This window comes from Bufo gargarizans, unplaced genomic scaffold, assembly GCF_014858855.1.
Source record: "Bufo gargarizans isolate SCDJY-AF-19 unplaced genomic scaffold, ASM1485885v1 fragScaff_scaffold_440_pilon, whole genome shotgun sequence".
In the NCBI taxonomy this organism is placed as follows: Eukaryota; Metazoa; Chordata; class Amphibia; order Anura; family Bufonidae; genus Bufo; species Bufo gargarizans.
Genome location: NW_025334118.1, coordinates 23,850 through 45,689, shown reverse-complemented (window position 1 = coordinate 45,689; position 21,840 = coordinate 23,850). Strand labels below are relative to the sequence as shown.

Below are 21,840 nucleotides of genomic sequence, written 5' to 3'. Positions count from 1 at the left end.
CCTAGGGGCAATGTAATCTGTCTCCAGGAGATCTCAGTGCTGCAGTTTGGTGTCCTCTCCTCCAGAGCTGTGCTCTATAATCAGAGGCTTCATGTCTTATGGTGGCTTCTTCCTCCTCACTGTATGCTCTGTGTCTCCAGGTGATGGAGGAGAGCTCTGTGCTGCAGTGTGGTGTCCTCTCCTCCAGAGCTGTGCTCTATGATCAGAGGCTTCATGTCTTATGGTGGCGTCTTCCTCCTCACTGTATCCTCTGTGTCTCCAGGTGATGGAGGAGATCTCAGTGCTGCAGTGTGGTGTCCTCTCCTCCAGAGCTGTGCTCTATGATCAGAGGCTTCATGTCTTATGGTGGCTTCTTCCTCCTCACTGTATGCTCTGTGTCTCCAGGTGATGGAGGAGATCTCAGTGCTGCAGTGTGGTGTCCTCTCCTCCAGAGCTGTGATCTATGATCAGAGGCTTCATGTCTTATGGAGGCTTCTTCCTCCTCACTGTATCCTCTGTGTCTCCAGGTGATGGAGGAGATCTCAGTGCTGCAGTGTGGTGTCCTCTCCTCCAGAGCTGTGCTCTGATCAGAGGCTTCATGTATTATGGAGGCTTCTTCCTCCTCACTGTATGCCTCTGTGTCTCCAGGTGATGGAGGAGATCTCAGTGCTGCAGTGTGGTGTCCTCTCCTCCAGAGCTGTGCTCTATGATCAGAGGCTTCATGTCTTATGGTGGCTTCTTCCTCCTCACTGTATGCTCTGTGTCTCCAGGTGATGGAGGAGATCTCAGTGCTGCAGTGTGGTGTCCTCTCCTCCAGAGCTGTGCTCTGATCAGAGGCTTCATGTATTATGGAGGCTTCTTCCTCCTCACTGTATGCTCTGTGTCTCCAGGTGATGGAGGAGATCTCAGTGCTGCAGTGTGGTGTCCTCTCCTCCAGAGCTGTGATCTATGATCAGAGGCTTCATGTCTTATGGTGGCTTCTTCCTCCTCACTGTATGCTCTGTGTCTCCAGGTGATGGAGGAGATCTCAGTGCTGCAGTGTGGTGTCCTCTCCTCCAGAGCTGTGATCAGAGGCTTCATGTCTTATGGTGGCTTCTTCCTCCTCACTGTATCCTCTGTGTCTCCAGGTGATGGAGGAGATCTCAGTGCTGCAGTGTGGTGTCCTCTCCTCCAGAGCTGTGCTCTGATCAGAGGCTTCATGTATTATGGAGGCTTCTTCCTCCTCACTGTATGCTCTGTGTCTCCAGGTGATGGAGGAGAGCTCTGTGCTGCAGTGTGGTGTCCTCTCCTCCAGAGCTGTGCTCTATGATCAGAGGCTTCATGTCTTATGGTGGCTTCTTCCTCCTCACTGTATGCTCTGTGTCTCCAGGTGATGGAGGAGATCTCAGTGCTGCAGTGTGGTGTCCTCTCCTCCAGAGCTGTGATCTATGATCAGAGGCTTCGTGTCTTATGGAGGCTTCTTCCTCCTCACTGTATCCTCTGTGTCTCCAGGTGATGGAGGAGATCTCAGTGCTGCAGTGTGGTGTCCTCTCCTCCAGAGCTGTGCTCTATGATCAGAGGCTTCATGTATTATGGAGGCTTCTTCCTCCTCACTGTATCCTCTGTGTCTCCAGGTGATGGAGGAGATCTCTGTGCTGCAGTGTGGTGTCCTCTCCTCCAGAGCTGTGCTCTGTGATCAGAGGCTTCATGTCTTATGGTGGCTTCTTCCTCCTCACTGTATCCTCTGTGTCTCCAGGTGATGGAGGAGATCTCAGTGCTGCAGTGTGGTGTCCTCTCCTCCAGAGCTGTGCTCTGTGATCAGAGGCTTCATGTCTTATGGTGGCTTCTTCCTCCTCACTGTATCCTCTGTGTCTCCAGGTGATGGAGGAGAGCTCAGTGCTGCAGTGTGGTGTCCTCTCCTCCAGAGCTGTGCTCTGATCAGAGGCTTCATGTATTATGGAGGCTTCTTCCTCCTCACTGTATGCTCTGTGTCTCCAGGTGATGGAGGAGAGCTCTGTGCTGCAGTGTGGTGTCCTCTCCTCCAGAGCTGTGCTCTATGATCAGAGGCTTCATATATTATGGAGGCTTCTTCCTCCTCACTGTATCCTCTGTGTCTCCAGGTGATGGAGGAGAGCTCAGTGCTGCAGTGTGGTGTCCTCTCCTCCAGAGCTGTGCTCTATGATCAGAGGCTTCATGTATTATGGTGGCGTCTTCCTCCTCACTGTATCCTGTGTCTCCAGGTGATGGAGGAGAGCTCTGTGCTGCAGTGTGGTGTCCTCTCCTCCAGAGCTGTGATCAGAGGCTTCATGTATTATGGTGGCGTCTTCCTCCTCACTGTATCCTGTGTCTCCAGGTGATGGAGGAGATCTCAGTGCTGCAGTTTGGTGTCCTCTCCTCCAGAGCTGTGCTCTATGATCAAAGGCTTTATGTATTATGGTGGCTTCTTCCTCCTCACTGTATCCTCTGTGTCTCCAGGTGATGGAGGAGAGCTCTGTGCTGCAGTGTGGTGTCCTCTCCTCCAGAGCTGTGATCAGAGGCTTCATGTATTATGGAGGCTTCTTCCTCCTCACTGTATCCTCTGTGTCTCCAGGTGATGGAGGAGAGCTCAGTGCTGCAGTGTGGTGTCCTCTCCTCCAGAGCTGTGATCTATGATCAGAGGCTTCATGTATTATGGTGGCTTCTTCCTCCTCACTGTATCCTCTGTGTCTCCAGGTGATGGAGGAGATCTCAGTGCTGCAGTGTGGTGTCCTCTCCTCCAGAGCTGTGCTCTGTGATCAGAGGCTTCATGTATTATGGAGGCTTCTTCCTCCTCACTGTATCCTCTGTGTCTCCAGGTTATGGAGGAGAGCTCAGTGCTGCAGTGTGGTGTCCTCTCCTCCAGAGCTGTGCTCTATGATCAGAGGCTTCATGTATTATGGTGGCTTCTTCCTCCTCACTGTATCCTCTGTGTCTCCAGGTGATGGAGGAGATCTCAGTGCTGCAGTGTGGTGTCCTCTCCTCCAGAGCTGTGCTCTGTGATCAGAGGCTTCATGTCTTATGGTGGCTTCTTCCTCCTCACTGTATCCTCTGTGTCTCCAGGTGATGGAGGAGATCTCTGTGCTGCAGTGTGGTGTCCTCTCCTCCAGAGCTGTGCTCTGTGATCAGAGGCTTCATGTATTATGGAGGCTTCTTCCTCCTCACTGTATCCTCTGTGTCTCCAGGTGATGGAGGAGATCTCTGTGCTCCAGGACGAGGGTGTGGAGGATGCTGAGGTTCAGATCTCGGTGCTTTCTCCTCGATGCTGGTCTGTATCCCCTGTCTGCTACCTGGACGATCCATCCGAGTACCTCCCAGAGGCCCTCAGCATCCCTCTGCAGCACTTCAGCGACTTCTATACAAAGAGTAAGGGCCCCTGATATGTCTCCAGCACAGACGTGTCATCAGTGTGTGCGCTGAACGTCTTGTGTGCTCTCCTCAGGTCAGGTCGCTCTGGGCTCGGACCTCACTCAGTCTCGCCGGCTGCAGTGGACTTGGTTGGGGAGCGCTGAGGTACAATATGGAGACCTGACGCTCCGAGTCTCCACCCTCCAGATGTTCATCCTACTGCTCTTCAACCAGCACAAGGTGAGATGTACAACCACTCCCATCCGGCTTCTTTAGGACAGTGTGTCTGACCTTTGCCTTCTTTATTTCCTCTAGGAAGTCCTAGAAGAAAGCATAGTTCAGTCTACGGGGGTGGCGGAGACTCTTGTGCGGCAGGCTCTAGCGCCTCTGACTGCTCCGGGCAGCCTCCTGATGTACAGGCGCAGCGGTAAGATGGCGTCCACCGCCTTTCATGTCACTGAGGGGAAGGGAGTCTGAGGGTCTGTCTTTTGCAGGGCTGCTGTGTGTGAATGAGGATGGTGCGGTGGGACTATCTCCGGTGAAGGTTCTGGCGCTGCTTCCGGCACAGACCTACCTGAATGTGGAGGAAGATGAGGGACGGACAATGGAGAAGAAGAGGAACATCATCCTGTGTCTCATCACTCAGATCATGAAAGCTGAGAAGGAGCTTCATATCGACAACCTGGTGTTCCGGGTAACGATTCTCCCCATGTTTTTCTGCGGTGGAGTAAAACTCTGTCCCCGGTGTATGGTACATAATACTACATGTGTGGGGTGGAGTACAGGCCTGCCCCGGGGTATGGTACAGTAATACTACATGTGTGGGGTGGAGTACAGGCCTGCCCCGGGGTATAGTACAGTAATAATACATGTGTGGGGTGGAGTACAGCTCTGCCCTGGGGTATAGTACAGTAATACTACATGTGTGGGGTGGAGTACAGCTCTGCCCCGGGGTATAGTACAGTAATACTACATGTGTGGGGTGGAGTACAGCTCTGCCCCGGGGTATAGTACAGTAATACTACATGTGTGGGGTGGAGTACAGCTCTGCCCCGGGGTATAGTACAGTAATACTACATGTGTGGGGTGGAGTACAGGCCTGCCCCCGGGGTATAGTACAGTAATACTACATGTGTGGGGTGGAGTACAGCTCTGCCCCGGGGTATAGTACAGTAATAATACATGTGTGGGGTGGAGTACAGGCCTGCCCCGGGGTATAGTACAGTAATAATACATGTGTGGGGTGGAGTACAGGCCTGCCCCCGGGGTATAGTACAGTAATACTACATGTGTGGGGTGGAGTACAGGCCTGCCCCGGGGTATAGTACAGTAATACTACATGTGTGGGGTGGAGTACAGCTCTGCCCTGGGGTATATTACAGTAATACTACATGTGTGTTGTGGAGTACAGCTCTGTCCCTGGGGTATAGTACAGTAATACTACATGTGTGGGGTGGAGTACAGGCCTGCCCCGGGGTATAGTACAGTAATACTACATGTGTGGGGTGGAGTACAGGCCTGCCCCCGGGGTATAGTACAGTAATACTACATGTGTGGGGTGGAGTACAGGCCTGCCCCGGGGTATATTACAGTAATACTACATGTGTGTTGTGGAGTATAGCTCTGCCCCGGGGTATAGTACAGTAATACTACATGTGTGGGGTGGAGTACAGCTCTGCCCCGGGGTATAGTACAGTAATACTACATGTGTGGGGTGGAGTACAGCTCTGCCCCGGGGTATAGTACAGTAATACTACATGTGTGGGGTGGAGTACAGGCCTGCCCCCGGGGTATAGTACAGTAATACTACATGTGTGGGGTGGAGTACAGCTCTGCCCCGGGGTATAGTACAGTAATACTACATGTGTGGGGTGGAGTACAGGCCTGCCCCCGGGGTATAGTACAGTAATACTACATGTGTGGGGTGGAGTACAGGCCTGCCCCCGGGGTATAGTACAGTAATACTACATGTGTGGGGTGGAGTACAGGCCTGCCCCGGGGTATAGTACAGTAATACTACATGTGTGGGGTGGAGTACAGCTCTGCCCTGGGGTATATTACAGTAATACTACATGTGTGTTGTGGAGTACAGCTCTGCCCCTGGGGTATAGTACAGTAATACTACATGTGTGGGGTGGAGTACAGGCCTGCCCCGGGGTATAGTACAGTAATACTACATGTGTGGGGTGGAGTACAGGCCTGCCCCCGGGGTATAGTACAGTAATACTACATGTGTGGGGTGGAGTACAGGCCTGCCCCGGGGTATATTACAGTAATACTACATGTGTGTTGTGGAGTATAGCTCTGCCCCGGGGTATAGTACAGTAATAATACATGTGTGGGGTGGAGTACAGGCCTGCCCCCGGGGTATAGTACAGTAATACTACATGTGTGGGGTGGAGTATAGCTCTGCCCTGGGGTATAGTACAGTAATACTACATGTGTGGGGTGGAGTACAGCTCTGCCCCGGGGTATGGTACAGTAATACTACATGTGTGGGGTGGAGTACAGCTCTGCCCTGGGGTATAGTACAGTAATACTACATGTGTGGGGTGGAGTACAGGCCTGCCCCGGGGTATAGTACAGTAATACTACATGTGTGGGGTGGAGTACAGCTCTGCCCCGGGGTATGGTACAGTAATAATACATGTGTGGGGTGGAGTACAGCTCTGCCCCGGGGTATAGTACAGTAATACTACATGTGTGGGGTGGAGTACAGCTCTGCCCCGGGGTATGGTACAGTAATAATACATGTGTGGGGTGGAGTATAGCTCTGCCCTGGGGTATATTACAGTAATACTACATGTGTGGGGTGGAGTACAGCTCTGTCCCTGGGGTATAGTACAGTAATACTACATGTGTGGGGTGGAGTATAGCTCTGCCCTGGGGTATATTACAGTAATACTACATGTGTGGGGTGGAGTACAGATCTGTCCCTGGGGTATAGTACAGTAATACTACATGTGTGGGGTGGAGTACAGGCCTGCCCCGGGGTATAGTACAGTAATACTACATGTGTGTTGTGGAGTACAGCTCTGCCCCGGGGTACAGTACAGTAATACTACATGTGTGGGGTGGAGTACAGCTCTGTCCCCGGTGTATGGTACAATAATACTACATGTCCACTATGGGGGTACAGCTCCTCCTCCTCCCCTGGTGTATACCCCAGTAATACTACATGCCTACTATGGGGGTACAGCTCCTCCTCCCCCCGTTGTATACCCCAGTAATACTACATGTCGACTATGGGGGTACAGCTCCTCCTCCCCCCGGTGTATACCCCGGTAATACTACATGTCCACTATGGGGGTACAGCTCCTCCTCCCCCGTGTATACCCCGGTAATACTACATGTCCAGTATGGGGGTACAGCTCCTCCTCCCCCCGGTGTATACCCCGGTAATGCTACATGTCCACTATGGGGGTACAGCTCCTCCTCCCCCCGGTGTATACCCCGGTAATGCTACATGTCCACTATGGGGGTACAGCTCCTCCTCCCCCCGGTGTATACCCCGGTAATGCTACATGTCCACTATGGGGGTACAGCTCCCCCCCCCCGTGTATACCCCGGTAATACTACATGTCCACTATGGGGGTACAGCTCCTCCTCCCCCCTGATGTATACCCCGGTAATACTAAATGTCCACTATGGGGGTACAGCTCCTCCTCCCCCCGGTGTATACCCCGGTAATACTACATGTCCACTATGGGGCTACAGCTCCTCCCCCCGGTGTATACCCCGGTAATGCTACATGTCCACTATGGGGCTACAGCTCCTCCTCCCCCTGGTGTATACCCCGGTAATACTACATGTCCACTATGGGGGTCCAGCTCCTCCTCCCCCCGGTGTATACCCCGGTAATACTAAATGTCCACTATGGGGGTACAGCTCCTCCTCCCCCCGGTGTATACCCCGGTAATACTACATGTCCACTATGGGGGTACAGCTCCTCCTCCCCCGTGTATACCCTGGTAATACTACATGTCCACTATGGGGGTACAGCTCCTCCTCCCCCCGGTGTATACCCCGGTAATACTACATGTCCACTATGGGGGTACAGCTCCCCCCCCCCGTGTATACCCCGGTAATACTACATGTCCACTATGGGACTACAGCTCCTCCTCCTCCCCTGGTGTATACCCCGGTAATACTACATGTCCACTATGGGGGTGCAGCTCCTCCTCCCCCCGGTGTATACCCCGGTAATACTAAATGTCCACTATGGGGGTACAGCTCCTCCCCGGTGTATACCCTGCTAATACTACATGTCCACTATGGGGCTACAGCTGCTCATCCCTCGGTGTATACCCCGGTAATACTACATGTCCACTATGGGGGTACAGCTCCTCTTCCCCCCGGTGTATACCCCGGTAATACTACATGTCCACTATGGGGGTACAGCTCCTCCTCCCCCCGGTGTATACCCCGGTAATACTACATGTCCACTATGGGACTACAGCTCCTCTTCCCCCCGGTGTATACCCCGGTAATACTACATGTCCACTATGGGGGTACAGCTCCTCCCCGGTGTATACCCCGGTAATACTACATGTCCAGTATGGGGCTACAGCTGCTCATCCTTCGGTGTATACCCCGGTAATACTACATGTCCACTATGGGGCTACAGCTCCTCTTCCCCCCGGTGTATACCCCGGTAATACTACATGTCCACTATGGGGGTACAGCTCCTCCTCCCCCCGGTGTATACCCCGGTAATACTACATGTCCACTATGGGGGTACAGCTCCTCCCCGGTGTATACCCTGCTAATACTACATGTCCACTATGGGGCTACAGCTGCTCATCCCTCGGTGTATACCCCGGTAATACTACATGTCCACTATGGGGCTACAGCTCCTCTTCCCCCTGATGTATACCCTGCTAATACTACATGTCCACTATGGGGCTACAGCTGCTCATCCCTCGGTGTATACCCCGGTAATACTACATGTCCACTATGGGGGTACTGTCGGGGTTCCTGCCCCTCTGTGCCTAGCCTTACAGCTCCTCCTCCCCCTGATGTATACCCTGCTACTACTACATGTCCACTATGGGGCTACAGCTGCTCATCCTTCGGTGTATACCCCGGTAATACTACATGTCCACTATGGGGGTACAGCTCCTCCTCCCCCCGGTGTATACCCCGGTAATACTACATGTCCAGTATGGGGCTACAGCTCCTCTTCCCCCTGATGTATACCCTGCTAATACTACATGTCCACTATGGGGGTACAGCTCCTCCTCCCCCTGATGTATACCCTGCTAATACTACATGTCCACTATGGGGGTACTGTCGGGGTTCCTGCCCCTCTGTGCCTAGCCTTACAGCTCCCGGCTGTCTCGCAGCCATCCTTCATTTTCTCGCTCTCCGTAGGTCGTTGAATCCTGCCAGAAGTTGGATTTTGGGAAAAGCGTGAGGTTCCTGAGCTTCAGCTGCAGCCACGCGGACGTCCTGTCCTGCATCATGTACCTCATCGGTCAGGGCTATGCCCGGCGCAGTGATGACCGTCCGCACATCATCCAGTACATGTCCCATGAGCCGTCCACCCCGCAGAGAGGAAAGGCCCATATCCGCCTCCAGGGCTCAGACAAGAAGAAACCAGGGGTGGTCACCAAGGCCCCCAGGTAGGGTCAGCGTCGGGTGTCATCATCCCTGCGGGGGTGCTTTTCCCTTCCGGTTGGGGGTTGTGGTTTTCATGCAGGCTGTTGCTGTGTTCTTTTAGCTGCGGGGGAGCGGTGGAGCGGGCAGTTCTGGAGTCTGTCCTTCTGCCCATGGGACGGACACTCAGCCAGGAAGAGGCCTGGACTCTCATGTGCCAGATGGTGGAGCAAGTGTCCACCACCCTGAGTGTGACCCCAGACGTGGCCCAGCATCTGCTCATTCACTGTAAGTGGAACATGGACCAGCTGCTGCAGCGCTTCACCGAGGACCATCAGGCTCTTCTCCTTGCTTCTGGACTAGAGGTTCAGGAGCCTCACAAGCCCGAGAGCCCTCAGCCCACCTGTCCGGTGTGTGTGAGCCCACTCAGCGCTGGAGACAAGCCGCCATCTCTGTGCTGCAAGCATCACTGCTGCAAGGTGAGTCAGAGCTGTGGAGATGGAGGAGCCATCATTCGGGGAGGCGGTGGGCTGGATGGCGGCACAGTCAGAGGGCAGACTGGCTGGAGGGGTCCAGGACTCTGCTCCACTGACCAGTCATTTGTCTCTCCTCATTGGACCAGGGGAGTGGACAAGTCACATGATCACTGTGCAGAGGGGCTCCCAACAGCATCGCCCCCCATTCCGAGCAGTCATGACATTAAAACCTTGTGCTGCTCCCCCTCTCTGACCCACCAGGGACCCCACCTTACCTCTGAGGTGTCCGGGGCGTCCTCCATGAATCCCACAGATGACAATCTGATTTAGATCTGGGAATCTGGAGCCAAGTCACCCCCTTCATCTCTGTCACAATCCTCAGTGTGGCTGAGTGAAAGAGGGCACTGCCAGTAGGGGGCGTCTCTTCCATGATGGGGGTACTTATCTATTCAGTGGTTAGGTAGGTGGTACGTGTCACATGTATATGATGCAGGCACCAAGCTTTGCAGCAGATCATTGCCCAGAGCATCACACTGCCTTGCCTGGTCTGTCGTCTTCCCATAGTGCACCTGATGCCATCTCTTCCCCAGTTAATGAGACGCACATGCGCCCAGCCGTCCACATGATATAACCTGATTCCTCAGACCAGGCCACCTGATGCCATCTCTTCCCCAGTTAATGAGACGCACATGCACCCGGCCGTCCACATGATGTAACCTGATTCCTCAGACCAGTCCACCTGATGCCATCTCTTCCCCAGTTAATGAGACGCACATGCACCCAGCCGTCCACATGATGTAACCTGATACCTCAGACCAGTCCACCTGATGCCATCTCTTCCCCAGTTTAATGAGACGCACATGCACCCAGCCGTCCACGTGATGTAACCTGATTCCTCAGACCAGTCCACCTGATGCCACCTCTTCCCCAGTTAATGAGACGCACATGCACCCAGCCGTCCACATGATGTAACCTGATACCTCAGACCAGTCCACCTGATGCCATCTCTTCCCCAGTTAATGAGACGCACATGCACCCGGCCGTCCACATGATGTAACCTGATTCCTCAGACCAGTCCACCTGATGCCATCTCTTCCCCAGTTAATAAGACGCACATGCACCCGGCCATCCACGTGATGTAACCTGATTCCTCAGACTTGTCCACCTGATGCCATCTCTTCCCCAGTTAATAAGACGCACATGCACCCGGCCGTCCACGTGATGTAACCTGATACCTCAGACCAGTCCACCTGATGCCATCTCTTCCCCAGTTAATGAGACGCACATGCACCCAGCCGTCCACATGATGTAACCTGATTCCTCAGACCAGTCCACCTGATGCCATCTCTTCCCCAGTTAATGAGACGCACATGCACCCAGCCGTCCACGTGATGTAACCTGATTCCTCAGACCAGTCCACCTGATGCCATCTCTTCCCCAGTTAATGAGACGCACATGCACCCAGCCGTCCACGTGATGTAACCAGATTCCTCAGACCAGTCCACCTGATGCCATCTCTTCCCCAGTTAATGAGACGCACATTCGCCCAGCCGTCCACATGATATAACCTGATTCCTCAGACCAGGCCACCTCCTTCCCATAGTCCACCTGATGCCATCTCTTCCCCAGTTAATGAGACGCACATGCACCCGGCCGTCCACATGATGTAACCTGATTCCTCAGACCAGTCCACCTGATGCCATCTCTTCCCCAGTTAATGAGACGCACATGCACCCAGCCGTCCACGTGATGTAACCTGATTCCTCAGACCAGTCCACCTGATGCCATCTCTTCCCCAGTTAATGAGACGCACATGCACCCGGCCGTCCACATGATGTAACCTGATTCCTCAGACCAGTGCACCTGATGCCTTCTCTTCCCCAGTTAATGAGACGCACATGCGGCCAGCCGTCCACATGATATAACCTGATTCCTCAGACCAGTCCACCCGATGCCATCTCTTCCCCAGTTAATGAGACGCACATGCACCCGGCCGTCCACATGATGTAACCTGATTCCTCAGACCAGTCCACCTGATGCCATCTCTTCCCCAGTTAATGAGACGTACATGCACCCGGCCGTCCACATGATGTAACCTGATTCCTCAGACCAGTCCACCTGATGCCATCTCTTCCCCAGTTAATGAGACGCACATGCACCCAGCCGTCCACGTGATGTAATCTGATTCCTCAGACTTGTCCACCTGATGCCATCTCTTCCCCAGTTAATGAGACGCACATGCACCCGGCCGTCCACATGATGTAACCTGATTCCTCAGACCAGTCCACCTGATGCCATCTCTTCCCCAGTTAATGACACGCACATGCACCCGGCCGTCCACGTGATGTAACCTGATTCCTCAGACTTGTCCACCTGATGCCATCTCTTCCCCAGTTAATGAGACGTACATGCACCCGGCCGTCCACATGATGTAACCTGATTCCTCAGACCAGGCCACCTGATGCCATCTCTTCCCCAGTTAATGAGACGCACATGCACCCGGCCGTCCACATGATGTAACCTGATTCCTCAGACCAGTCCACCTGATGCCATCTCTTCCCCAGTTAATGAGACGCACATGCACCCGGCCGTCCACGTGATGTAACCTGATTCCTCAGACCAGTCCACCTGATGCCATCTCTTCCCCAGTTAATGAGACGCACATGCACCCAGCCGTCCACGTGATGTAACCTGATTCCTCAGACCAGGCCACCTGATGCCATCTCTTCCCCAGTTAATGAGACGCACATGCACCCAGCCGTCCACATGATGTAACCTGATTCCTCAGACTTGTCCACCTGATGCCATCTCTTCCCCAGTTAATGAGACGTACATGCACCCGGCCGTCCACATGATGTAACCTGATTCCTCAGACCAGTCCACCTGATGCCATCTCTTCCCCAGTTAATGACACGCACATGCACCCAGCCGTCCACATGATGTAACCTGATTCCTCAGACCAGGCCACCTGATGCCATCTCTTCCCCAGTTAATGAGACGCACATGCACCCGGCCGTCCACGTGATGTAACCTGATTCCTCAGACCAGTCCACCTGATGCCATCTCTTCCCCAGTTAATGAGACGCACATGCACCCAGCCGTCCACGTGATGTAACCTGATTCCTCAGACCAGTCCACCTGATGCCATCTCTTCCCCAGTTAATGAGACGCACATGCGCCCAGCCGTCCACGTGATGTAACCTGATTCCTCAGACCAGTCCACCTGATGCCATCTCTTCCCCAGTTAATGACACGCACATGCACCCGGCCGTCCACATGATGTAACCTGATTCCTCAGACCAGGCCACCTGATGCCATCTCTTCCCCAGTTAATGAGACGCACATGCACCCAGCCGTCCACGTGATGTAACCTGATTCCTCAGACCAGGCCACCTGATGCCATCTTTTCCCCAGTTAATGAGACGCACATGCGCCCAGCCGTCCACATGATATAACCTGATTCCTCAGACCAGTCCACCTGATGCCATCTCTTCCCCAGTTAATGAGACGCACATGCACCCAGCCGTCCACGTGATGTAACCTGATTCCTCAGACTTGTCCACCTGATGCCATCTCTTCCCCAGTTAATGAGACGCACATGCACCCAGCCGTCCACGTGATGTAACCTGATTCCTCAGACCAGGCCACCTGATGCCATCTCTTCCCCAGTTAATGAGACGCACATGCGCCCAGCCGTCCACATGATATAACCTGATTCCTCAGACCAGGCCACCTGATGCCATCTCTTCCCCAGTTAATGAGACGCACATGCACCCGGCCGTCCACATGATGTAACCTGATTCCTCAGACCAGTCCATCTGATGCCATCTCTTCCCCAGTTAATGAGACGCACATGCACCCGGCCGTCCACATGATGTAACCTGATTCCTCAGACCCGTCCACCTGATGCCATCTCTTCCCCAGTTAATGAGACGCACATGCACCCGGCCGTCCACATGATGTAACCTGATACCTCAGACCAGGTCCTCGTCTTCCATTGCTCCATGCACCAGTTGTGCAGGGGTCGGCAGGAGCACTCTGCGGTCACACAGCTCCATACTCGACAATCTGCCATGCCCCATGTGCCCTGACACCTTTCTATAATCGCCAGCAGTAATGTTGTCAGCAGGTTGCTCTAGGGTACGGTCACATGGAGTTTTGGGGCAGATTTTCCTGTGGATGTTTCAACCGAAGCCAGAAAGAATTTTAAAGGATTTGAAAATAGGAAATGAAACCTCCTCCATAAAACCGACCCCAACTCTACTGCGAGGTTGGATCAGACACCTTGCCTTTAAACTCTCCCCCCCCCCCCCCAACATATCGGGGAGCCCATGACCTGTCACTGGTTCCCCGGTTGGCCCTTTCTGGAGCACCTTTGGTAGGTTCTGACCACCGCATACTGGGGACAACCTGTGAGACGGTTCCGGAGACGCTCAGTTTGGCCGCTCAGATCCTTTCGCTTGCTCATTTTTCAGGCTTTTAACATCAACCTCAAGAGCTGACTTCCCGTCTCACTGGTGCCATCGTCCCTGGGTAGTCTGTGCTGGTTGCTCGGTGGGGTGTCCCTGCTGCCATCTCCGTCGTCCTCTCCAGGACTTTACATTCTCGTCCTCTGTGTCTTCTGCAGAACTGCTGGAATGAATATCTGAGCACTCGCATCGAGCAGAACCTGGTCCTGACCTGTACGTGTCCCACCACGGACTGCCTGGCACAGCCCACATCTGACTTCATCCGGAAGATCATCTCCTCCAAGGAGGTGATAGAGAAGGTACCCTGGCATGATGGCCTCCTCTCACCATGGCCCCCGCCTGCCTGCACGTGGCTGGAGATGTCTCTTTTGTGCTCTCTTCTAGTATGAGAAGGCTTTGCTCCGTGGATTCGTGGAAAGCTGTTCTAACCTGACGTGGTGCACCAACCCCCAGGGCTGTGACCGCATCCTGTGCAAGGAAGGCCTAGGGAGCGGGGCGGCCTGCGCCAAGTGCTCCTGGATGTCCTGCTTTAACTGCAGTTTCCCTGAGGTGAGACCTGTTCACAGCAGCGTTTTGTTCCAGTGGGGCATGCAGAACATCAATGCCTGTCGCTTGGTCCTCAGGCTCACTACCCCGCCAGCTGCAGCCATATGTCTCAGTGGATGGACGACGGAGGATTCTATGAGGGAATGACCCTTGAGGCGCAGAGCAAGCACCTGACCAAGCTCATATCCAAGCATTGCCCCAGCTGCCAGGCTCCTATCGAGAAGAACGAGGGCTGCCTTCAGTAAGTGCCACCCCGCCCGCGGCCATGTACATCCCCTCCCCCGCTACCATCCCGTCATGACTCTGCTCTCCTCTACAGCATGACCTGTGCCAAGTGTAAGCACGGCTTCTGCTGGCGCTGCCTGAAGCCCTGGAAGCCTACCCACAAGGACTACTACAACTGCTCGGCCATGGTGAGTGCATCTTCTCGGGGGGCCGCCTGCGCCCAACTCATTCTGTGCTGCCCATGGTCATCTTGTGGTTTGTCTTGGGACAGGTCAGTAAAGCCGCACGTCAGGAGAAGAGGTTCCAGGATTATAATGAGAGGTGCACATTCCAGCATCAGTCAAAGGTAGGTGGGGCCCCTGGGCGATAGGGCCACGGTCATGCCTCATCCATTTAGTCTCTTTAAGAAACTCCGCTTGTACAGAATGTCAGGCCTGAGTGGACTTCCCCTTCAAGTGTCTTTGTGTGGACTCGTCGGTGTGTCCCCTGTAATAGCTGGGCCGAGCCGCTGTAACCTGCCCCATTACATCAGCATGCCGCAGTATTAAATAATGTCGCCATATACACTGTAATACTCAGACACTGCCACACAGTGCTAGAATAATACTGCCATATACTGCCGCACAGTGCTGGAATAATACTGCCGTATACTGCCGCACAGTGCTAGAATAATACTGCCGTATACTGCCACACAGTGCTGGAATAATACTGCTGTATACTGCCGCACAGTGCTGGAATAATACTGCTGTATACTGCCGCACAGTGCTGGAATAATACTGCCATATACTACCGCACAGTGCTGGAATAATACTGCCATATACTGCCGCACAGTGCTGGAATAATACTGCCATATACTGCCGCACAGTGCTTGAATAATACTGCCGTATACTGCCGCACAGTGCTGGAATAATACTGCCGCACAGTGCTGGAATAATACTGCCGCACAGTGCTGGAATAATACTGCCGCACAGTGCTGGAATAATACTGCCGCACAGTGCTGGAATAATACTGCCGCACAGTGCTGGAATAATACTGCCGCACAGTGCTGGAATAATACTGCCGCACAGTGCTGGAATAATACAGCCGCGCACTTCCGCACAGTGCAGGAATAATACTGCCGTATACTGCCGCACAGTGCTGGAATAATACTGCCGCACAGTGCTGGAATAATACTGCCGCACAGTGCTGGAATAATACTGCCGCACAGTGCTGGAATAATACTGCCGCACAGTGCTGGAATAATACTGCCGCACAGTGCTGGAATAATACTGCCGCACAGTGCTGGAATAATACTGCCGCACAGTGCTGGAATAATACTGCCGCACAGTGCTGGAATAATACTGCCGCACAGTGCTGGAATAATACTGCCGCACAGTGCTGGAATAATACTGCCGCACAGTGCTGGAATAATACTGCCGCACAGTGCTGGAATAATACTGCCGCACAGTGCTGGAATAATACTGCCGCACAGTGCTGGAATAATACTGCCGCGCACTTCCGCACAGTGCAGGAATAATACTGCCGTATACTGCCGCACAGTGCTGGAATAATACTGCCGTATACTGCCGCACAGTGCTGGAATAATACTGCCGTATACTGCCGCACAGTGCTGGAATAATACTGCCGCACAGTGCTGGAATAATACTGCCGCACAGTGCTGGAATAATACTGCCGCACAGTGCTGGAATAATACTGCCGCACAGTGCTGGAATAATACTGCCGCACAGTGCTGGAATAATACTGCCGCACAGTGCTGGAATAATACTGCCGCACAGTGCTGGAATAATACTGCCGTAGACTGCTGAAACACCTTCATGCAGCATCTAAATAATATACAGTGATCAGATAAACCAGCCATATAGTCCCTGATATCTAGTTCTGGCACAATGTACCTATATATTACTGCCATACATGGCTATAATGCCGCCATACAGGACAGGAGGGGGCGTCGCCACACACTCCCAGTTGACGCTGTTCCTGTCTGTGCAGGATTTTGCAGTGTCTCTGAGGAATCGGCTGTGTGTCCTTAATGAAGAACCTCCTCTGCGGACCATGAGCCTCCTCATTACCGCCTGCAGGGTGCTGGAGATGAGCCGCAAGGTAAGAGGAAGGATCGCACCTTCCCTGCAGGGGCAGTCACCAGGTCCTCTCCGTGTGTTTGATGGGGGAGAGGTACCCCAGTGTGATCACGTGTGGTGAGGGGTGTGGCCACGTGCTATGTGTGGCAAGGGTGTGGCCACATGCTGTGTGTGGCTATGTACCGTGTGTGGTGGGGCTGTGACCACGTGATGTGTGTAGTGGGGCTGTGACCACGTGATGTGTGTAGTGGGGCTGTGACCACGTGATGTGTGTAGTGGGGCTGTGACCACGTGATGTGTGTAGTGGGGCTGTGACCACGTGATGTGTGTAGTGGGGGTGTGACCACGTGATGTGTGTAGTGGGGGTGTGACCACGTGATGTGTGTAGTGGGGGTGTGGCCACGTGATGTGTGTAGTGGGGGTGTGGCCACGTGATGTGTGTAGTGGGGGTGTGGCCACGTGATGTGTGTAGTGGGGGTGTGGCCACGTGATGTGTGTAGTGGGGGTGTGGCCACGTGATGTGTGTAGTGGGGGTGTGGCCACGTGATGTGTGTAGTGGGGGTGTGGCCACGTGATGTGTGTAGTGGGGGTGTGGCCACGTGATGTGTGTAGTGGGGGTGTGGCCACGTGATGTGTGTAGTGGGGGTGTGGCCACGAGATGTGTGTAGTGGGGGTGTGGCCACGAGATGTGTGTAGTGGGGGTGTGGCCACGAGATGTGTGTAGTGGGGGTGTGGCCACGAGATGTGTGTAGTGGGGGTGTGGCCACGAGATGTGTGTAGTGGGGGTGTGGCCACGAGATGTGTGTAGTGGGGGTGTGGCCACGAGATGTGTGTGGCGGGGCTGTGGCCACGAGATGTGTGTGGCGGGGCTGTGGCCACGTGATGTGTGTGGCGGGGCTGTGGCCACGTGATGTGTGTGGCGGGGCTGTGGCCACGTGATGTGTGTGGCGGGCTGTGGCCACGTGATGTGTGTGGCGGGGCTGTGACCACGTGCTCTGTGTGGTGGGGATGTGGCCACGTGCTCTGTGTGGTGTGACCACTTGCTGCTTGTGGTGGGGGTGTGACCACGGGCTGTGTCTCGCAGGTCCTCGGTTACTCCTGTGTGTACAGTTACTATAATCAGGACTCGGAGCGGCTCAATGTGTTGGAGTCTCAGACAGAAAACCTGGAGTTCCACGTGAACGGTCGTCAGATTCACATGCTGTGTGTGGCAGGGATGGTGACCACATGCTGTGTGTGGCTATGTACCGTGTGTGGTGGGGCTGTGACCACGTGATGTGTGTAGTGGGGCTGTGGCCACGTGATGTGTGTGGCGGGGCTGTGGCCACGTGATGTGTGTGGCGGGGCTGTGGCCACGTGATGTGTGTGGCGGGGCTGTGGCCACGTGATGTGTGTGGCGGGGCTGTGGCCACGTGATGTGTGTGGCGGGGCTGTGGCCACGTGATGTGTGTGGCGGGGCTGTGGCCACGTGATGTGTGTGGCGGGGCTGTGGCCACGTGATGTGTGTGGCGGGGCTGTGGCCACGTGATGTGTGTGGCGGGGCTGTGGCCACGTGATGTGTGTGGCGGGGCTGTGGCCACGTGCTCTGTGTGGCGGGGCTGTGGCCACGTGCTCTGTGTGGCGGGGCTGTGGCCACGTGCTCTGTGTGGTGGGGGTGTGACCACGGGCTGTGTCTCGCAGGTCCTCGGTTACTCCTGTGTGTACAGTTACTATAATCAGGACTCGGAGCGGCTCGATGTGTTGGAGTCTCAGACAGAAAACCTGGAGTTCCACGTGAACGGTCTTCAGATTCTGCTCGGTGAGAAGGTGCTCTGTGCTGTGGGACGAGGGACTCCTCGTGGTTTGGGGTTGGGACCCTAATTTGTTGTCTGTACCTGTCCCTCCTCTCCAGAGAACAGCCTCCTCCAAAGCGAGGACCTCGCCTGCTCCGTGCGGCTCCTCAGTACTGACAAGTACAACAGTGGACTAGAACTGGTCAGGAGAGTCCAGGAGAGACTGAACGGCATCCTGCAGCACTCCACCCAGGTGAGCAGATATCACACACCAGAGCTATCCTCCTGTACTGTGAATCCTATAGACATAGACGGGGCTATCCTCCAATACTGTGTACATGGGCGGGGCTATCCTTCTGTACTGTGAATCCTGTAGACATGGAGTGGGCTATCCTTCTGTACTGTGTCCTATGTACATGGGCGGGGCTATCCTTCTGTACTGTCTCCTGTGTACATGGACAGGACTATCCTCCTGTACTGTGAATCCTATAGATGTACACAAAGCTACCCTCCTTTTACTGTGTTTGTGTACATGGATGGGGCTATCCTTCTGTACTGTGTCCTATGTACATAACCAGGGCTATCCTTCTGTACTGTGTCCTATGTACATAGACGGGGCTATCCTTCTGTACTGTGTCCTATGTACATAGACGGGGCTAGCCTTCTGTACGGTGTCCTGTGTACATGGACAGGGCTATCCTCTTGTACTGTGTACGTGGACAGGGCTATCCTCTTGTACTGTGTACGTGGAGAGGGCTATCCTCCTGTACTGTGTCCGTGGACTGGGCTATCCTCTTGTACTGTGTCCGTGGACTGGGCTATCCTCTTGTACTGTGTCCGTGGACTGGGCTATCCTCTTGTACTGTGTCCGTGGACTGGGCTATCCTCTTGTACTGTGTCCGTGGACTGGGCTATCCTCTTGTACTGTGTCCGTGGACTGGGCTATCCTCTTGTACTGTGTCCGTGGACTGGGCTATCCTCTTGTACTGTGTCCGTGGACTGGGCTATCCTCTTGTACTGTGTCCGTGGACTGGGCTATCCTCTTGTACTGTGTCCGTGGACTGGGCTATCCTCTTGTACTGTGTCCGTGGACTGGGCTATCCTCTTGTACTGTGTCCGTGGACTGGGCTATCCTCTTGTACTGTGTCCGTGGACTGGGCTATCCTCTTGTACTGTGTCCGTGGACTGGGCTATCCTCTTGTACTGTGTCCGTGGACTGGGCTATCCTCTTGTACTGTGTCCGTGGACTGGGCTATCCTCTTGTACTGTGTCCTGTAAAGATAGATTGGACTATCCTCCTGTGTCCTATAGACTTGGATGGGATGTGAGGTGTAGGGGAAGTTGGGGCTGTCCTCCTTTGCTTGTTAGGTGTAGGGGCAGTTGGGGCAATCCTCCTGGGGGTGATGTGTAGAGGCATTTGGGGCTATCCTCCTGGGGTGTGATGTGTAGGAGCTGTCTGGGCTATCCTCCTGGGGTTTGAGGTGTTGAGGCAGTTGGAGCTATCCTCCTGGGGTGTGAGGTGTAGGGGCAGTTGGAGCTATCCTTCTGGGATGTGATGTGTAGGGAAGTTGGGATTATGCTCCTGGGGTTTCAGGTGTAGGGGCAGTTGAGGCTATCCTTCTGGGGTGTAAGGTGTAGGGGCAGTTGAGGCTATCCTTCTGGGGTGTGAGGTGTTGGGGCAGTTGGAGCTATCCTCCTGGGGTGTGAGGTGTAGGGGCAGTTGGAGCTATCCTCCTGGGGTGTGAGGTGTAGGGGCAGTTGGAGCTATCCTTCTGGGATGTGATGTGTAGGGAAGTTGGGATTATGCTCCTGGGGTTTCAGGTGTAGGGGCAGTTGAGGCTATCCTTCTGGGGTGTGAGGTGTTGGGGCAGTTGGAGCTATCCTCCTGGGGTGTGAGGTGTAGGGGCAGTTGGAGCTATCCTTCTGGGAAGTGATGTGTAGGGAAGTTGGGATTATGCTCCTGGGGTTTCAGGTGTAGGGGCAGTTGCGGCTATCCTTCTGGGGTGTAAGGTGTAGGGGCAGTTGAGGCTATCCTTCTGGGGTGTGAGGTGTTGGGGCAGTTGGAGCTATCCTCCTGGGGTGTGAGGTGTAGGGGCAGTTGGAGCTATCCTTCTGGGATGTGATGTGTAGGGAAGTTGGGATTATGCTCCTGGGGTTTCAGGTGTAGGGGCAGTTGCGGCTATCCTCCTGGGGTGTAAGGTGTAGGGGCAGTTGAGGCTATCCTTCTGGGGTGTAAGGTGTAGGGGCAGTTGAGGCTATCCTCCTGGGGTGTGAGGTGTTGGGGCAGTTGGAGCTATCCTCCTGGGGTGTGAGGTGTAGGGGCAGTTGGAGCTATCCTTCTGGGATGTGATGTGTAGGGAAGTTGGGATTATGCTCCTGGGGTTTCAAGTGTAGGGGCAGTTGCGGCTATCCTCCTGTGGTGTAAGGTGTAGGGGCAGTTGAGGCTATCCTTCTGGGGTGTGAGGTGTAGGGGCAGTTGAGGCTATCCTTCTGGGGTGTGAGGTGTAGGGGCAGTTGAGGCTATCCTTCTGGGGTGTGAGGTGTAGGGGCAGTTGAGGCTATCCTACTGGGGTGTGAGGTGTAGGGGCAGTTGGAGCTATCCTTCTGGGATGTGATGTGTAGGGAAGTTGGGATTATGCTCCTGGGGTTTCAGGTGTAGGGGCAGTTGCGGCTATCCTCCTGGGGTGTGAGGTGTTGGGGCTATCCTCCTGGGGTGTAAGGTGTAGGGGCAGTTGGGGCTATCCTCCTGGGGTGTGAGGTGTAGGGGCAGTTGGAGCTATCCTCCTGGGGTGTGAGGTGTAGGGGCAGTTGGAGCTATCCTTCTGGGATGTGATGTGTAGGGAAGTTGGGATTATGCTCCTGGGGTTTCAGGTGTAGGGGCAGTTGCGGCTATCCTCCTGGGATGTGAGGTGTAGGGGCAGTTGGGGCTATCCTCCTGGGGTGTGAGGTGTAGGGGCAGTTGGGGCTATCCTCCTGGGGTGTGAGGTGTAGGGGCAGTTGGGGCTATCCTCCTGGGGTGTGAGGTGTAGGGGCAGTTGGAGCTATCCTTCTGGGATGTGATGTGTAGGGAAGTTGGGATTATGCTCCTGGGGTTTCAGGTGTAGGGGCAGTTGCGGCTATCCTCCTGGGGTGTGAGGTGTAGGGGCAGTTGGAGCTATCCTTCTGGGATGTGATGTGTAGGGAAGTTGGGATTATGCTCCTGGGGTTTCAGGTGTAGGGGCAGTTGCGGCTATCCTCCTGGGATGTGAGGTGTAGGGGAAGTTGGGGCTATCCTCCTGGGATGTGAGGTGTAGGGGCAGTTGGGGCTATCCTCCTGGGGTGTGAGGTGTAGGGGCAGTTGGGGCTATCCTCCTGG

General features: G+C 54.4%; 1 protein-coding gene across 1 annotated transcript in view; it reads left to right on the top strand.

Moving 5' to 3' along the window:
- Positions 1–3,141: 3,141 nt before the first annotated feature.
- The window catches only part of LOC122922540 (cullin-9-like), a 28,318-nt gene continuing 9,619 nt past the window's right edge, over positions 3,142–21,840 (top strand). Inside the window, exons 1-14 of the mRNA XM_044273176.1 lie at positions 3,142–3,339; positions 3,416–3,561; positions 3,637–3,748; positions 3,816–4,015; positions 8,695–8,945; positions 9,044–9,398; positions 14,023–14,163; positions 14,249–14,413; positions 14,488–14,651; positions 14,730–14,823; positions 14,907–14,981; positions 16,625–16,735; positions 18,394–18,511; positions 18,605–18,772. Of these exons, the coding sequence (XP_044129111.1) occupies positions 3,162–3,339; positions 3,416–3,561; positions 3,637–3,748; positions 3,816–4,015; positions 8,695–8,945; positions 9,044–9,398; positions 14,023–14,163; positions 14,249–14,413; positions 14,488–14,651; positions 14,730–14,823; positions 14,907–14,981; positions 16,625–16,735; positions 18,394–18,511; positions 18,605–18,772 (2,278 nt within the window). The 5' untranslated portion in view covers positions 3,142–3,161. The remainder of the gene's footprint in view (positions 3,340–3,415; positions 3,562–3,636; positions 3,749–3,815; positions 4,016–8,694; positions 8,946–9,043; positions 9,399–14,022; positions 14,164–14,248; positions 14,414–14,487; positions 14,652–14,729; positions 14,824–14,906; positions 14,982–16,624; positions 16,736–18,393; positions 18,512–18,604; positions 18,773–21,840) is intronic.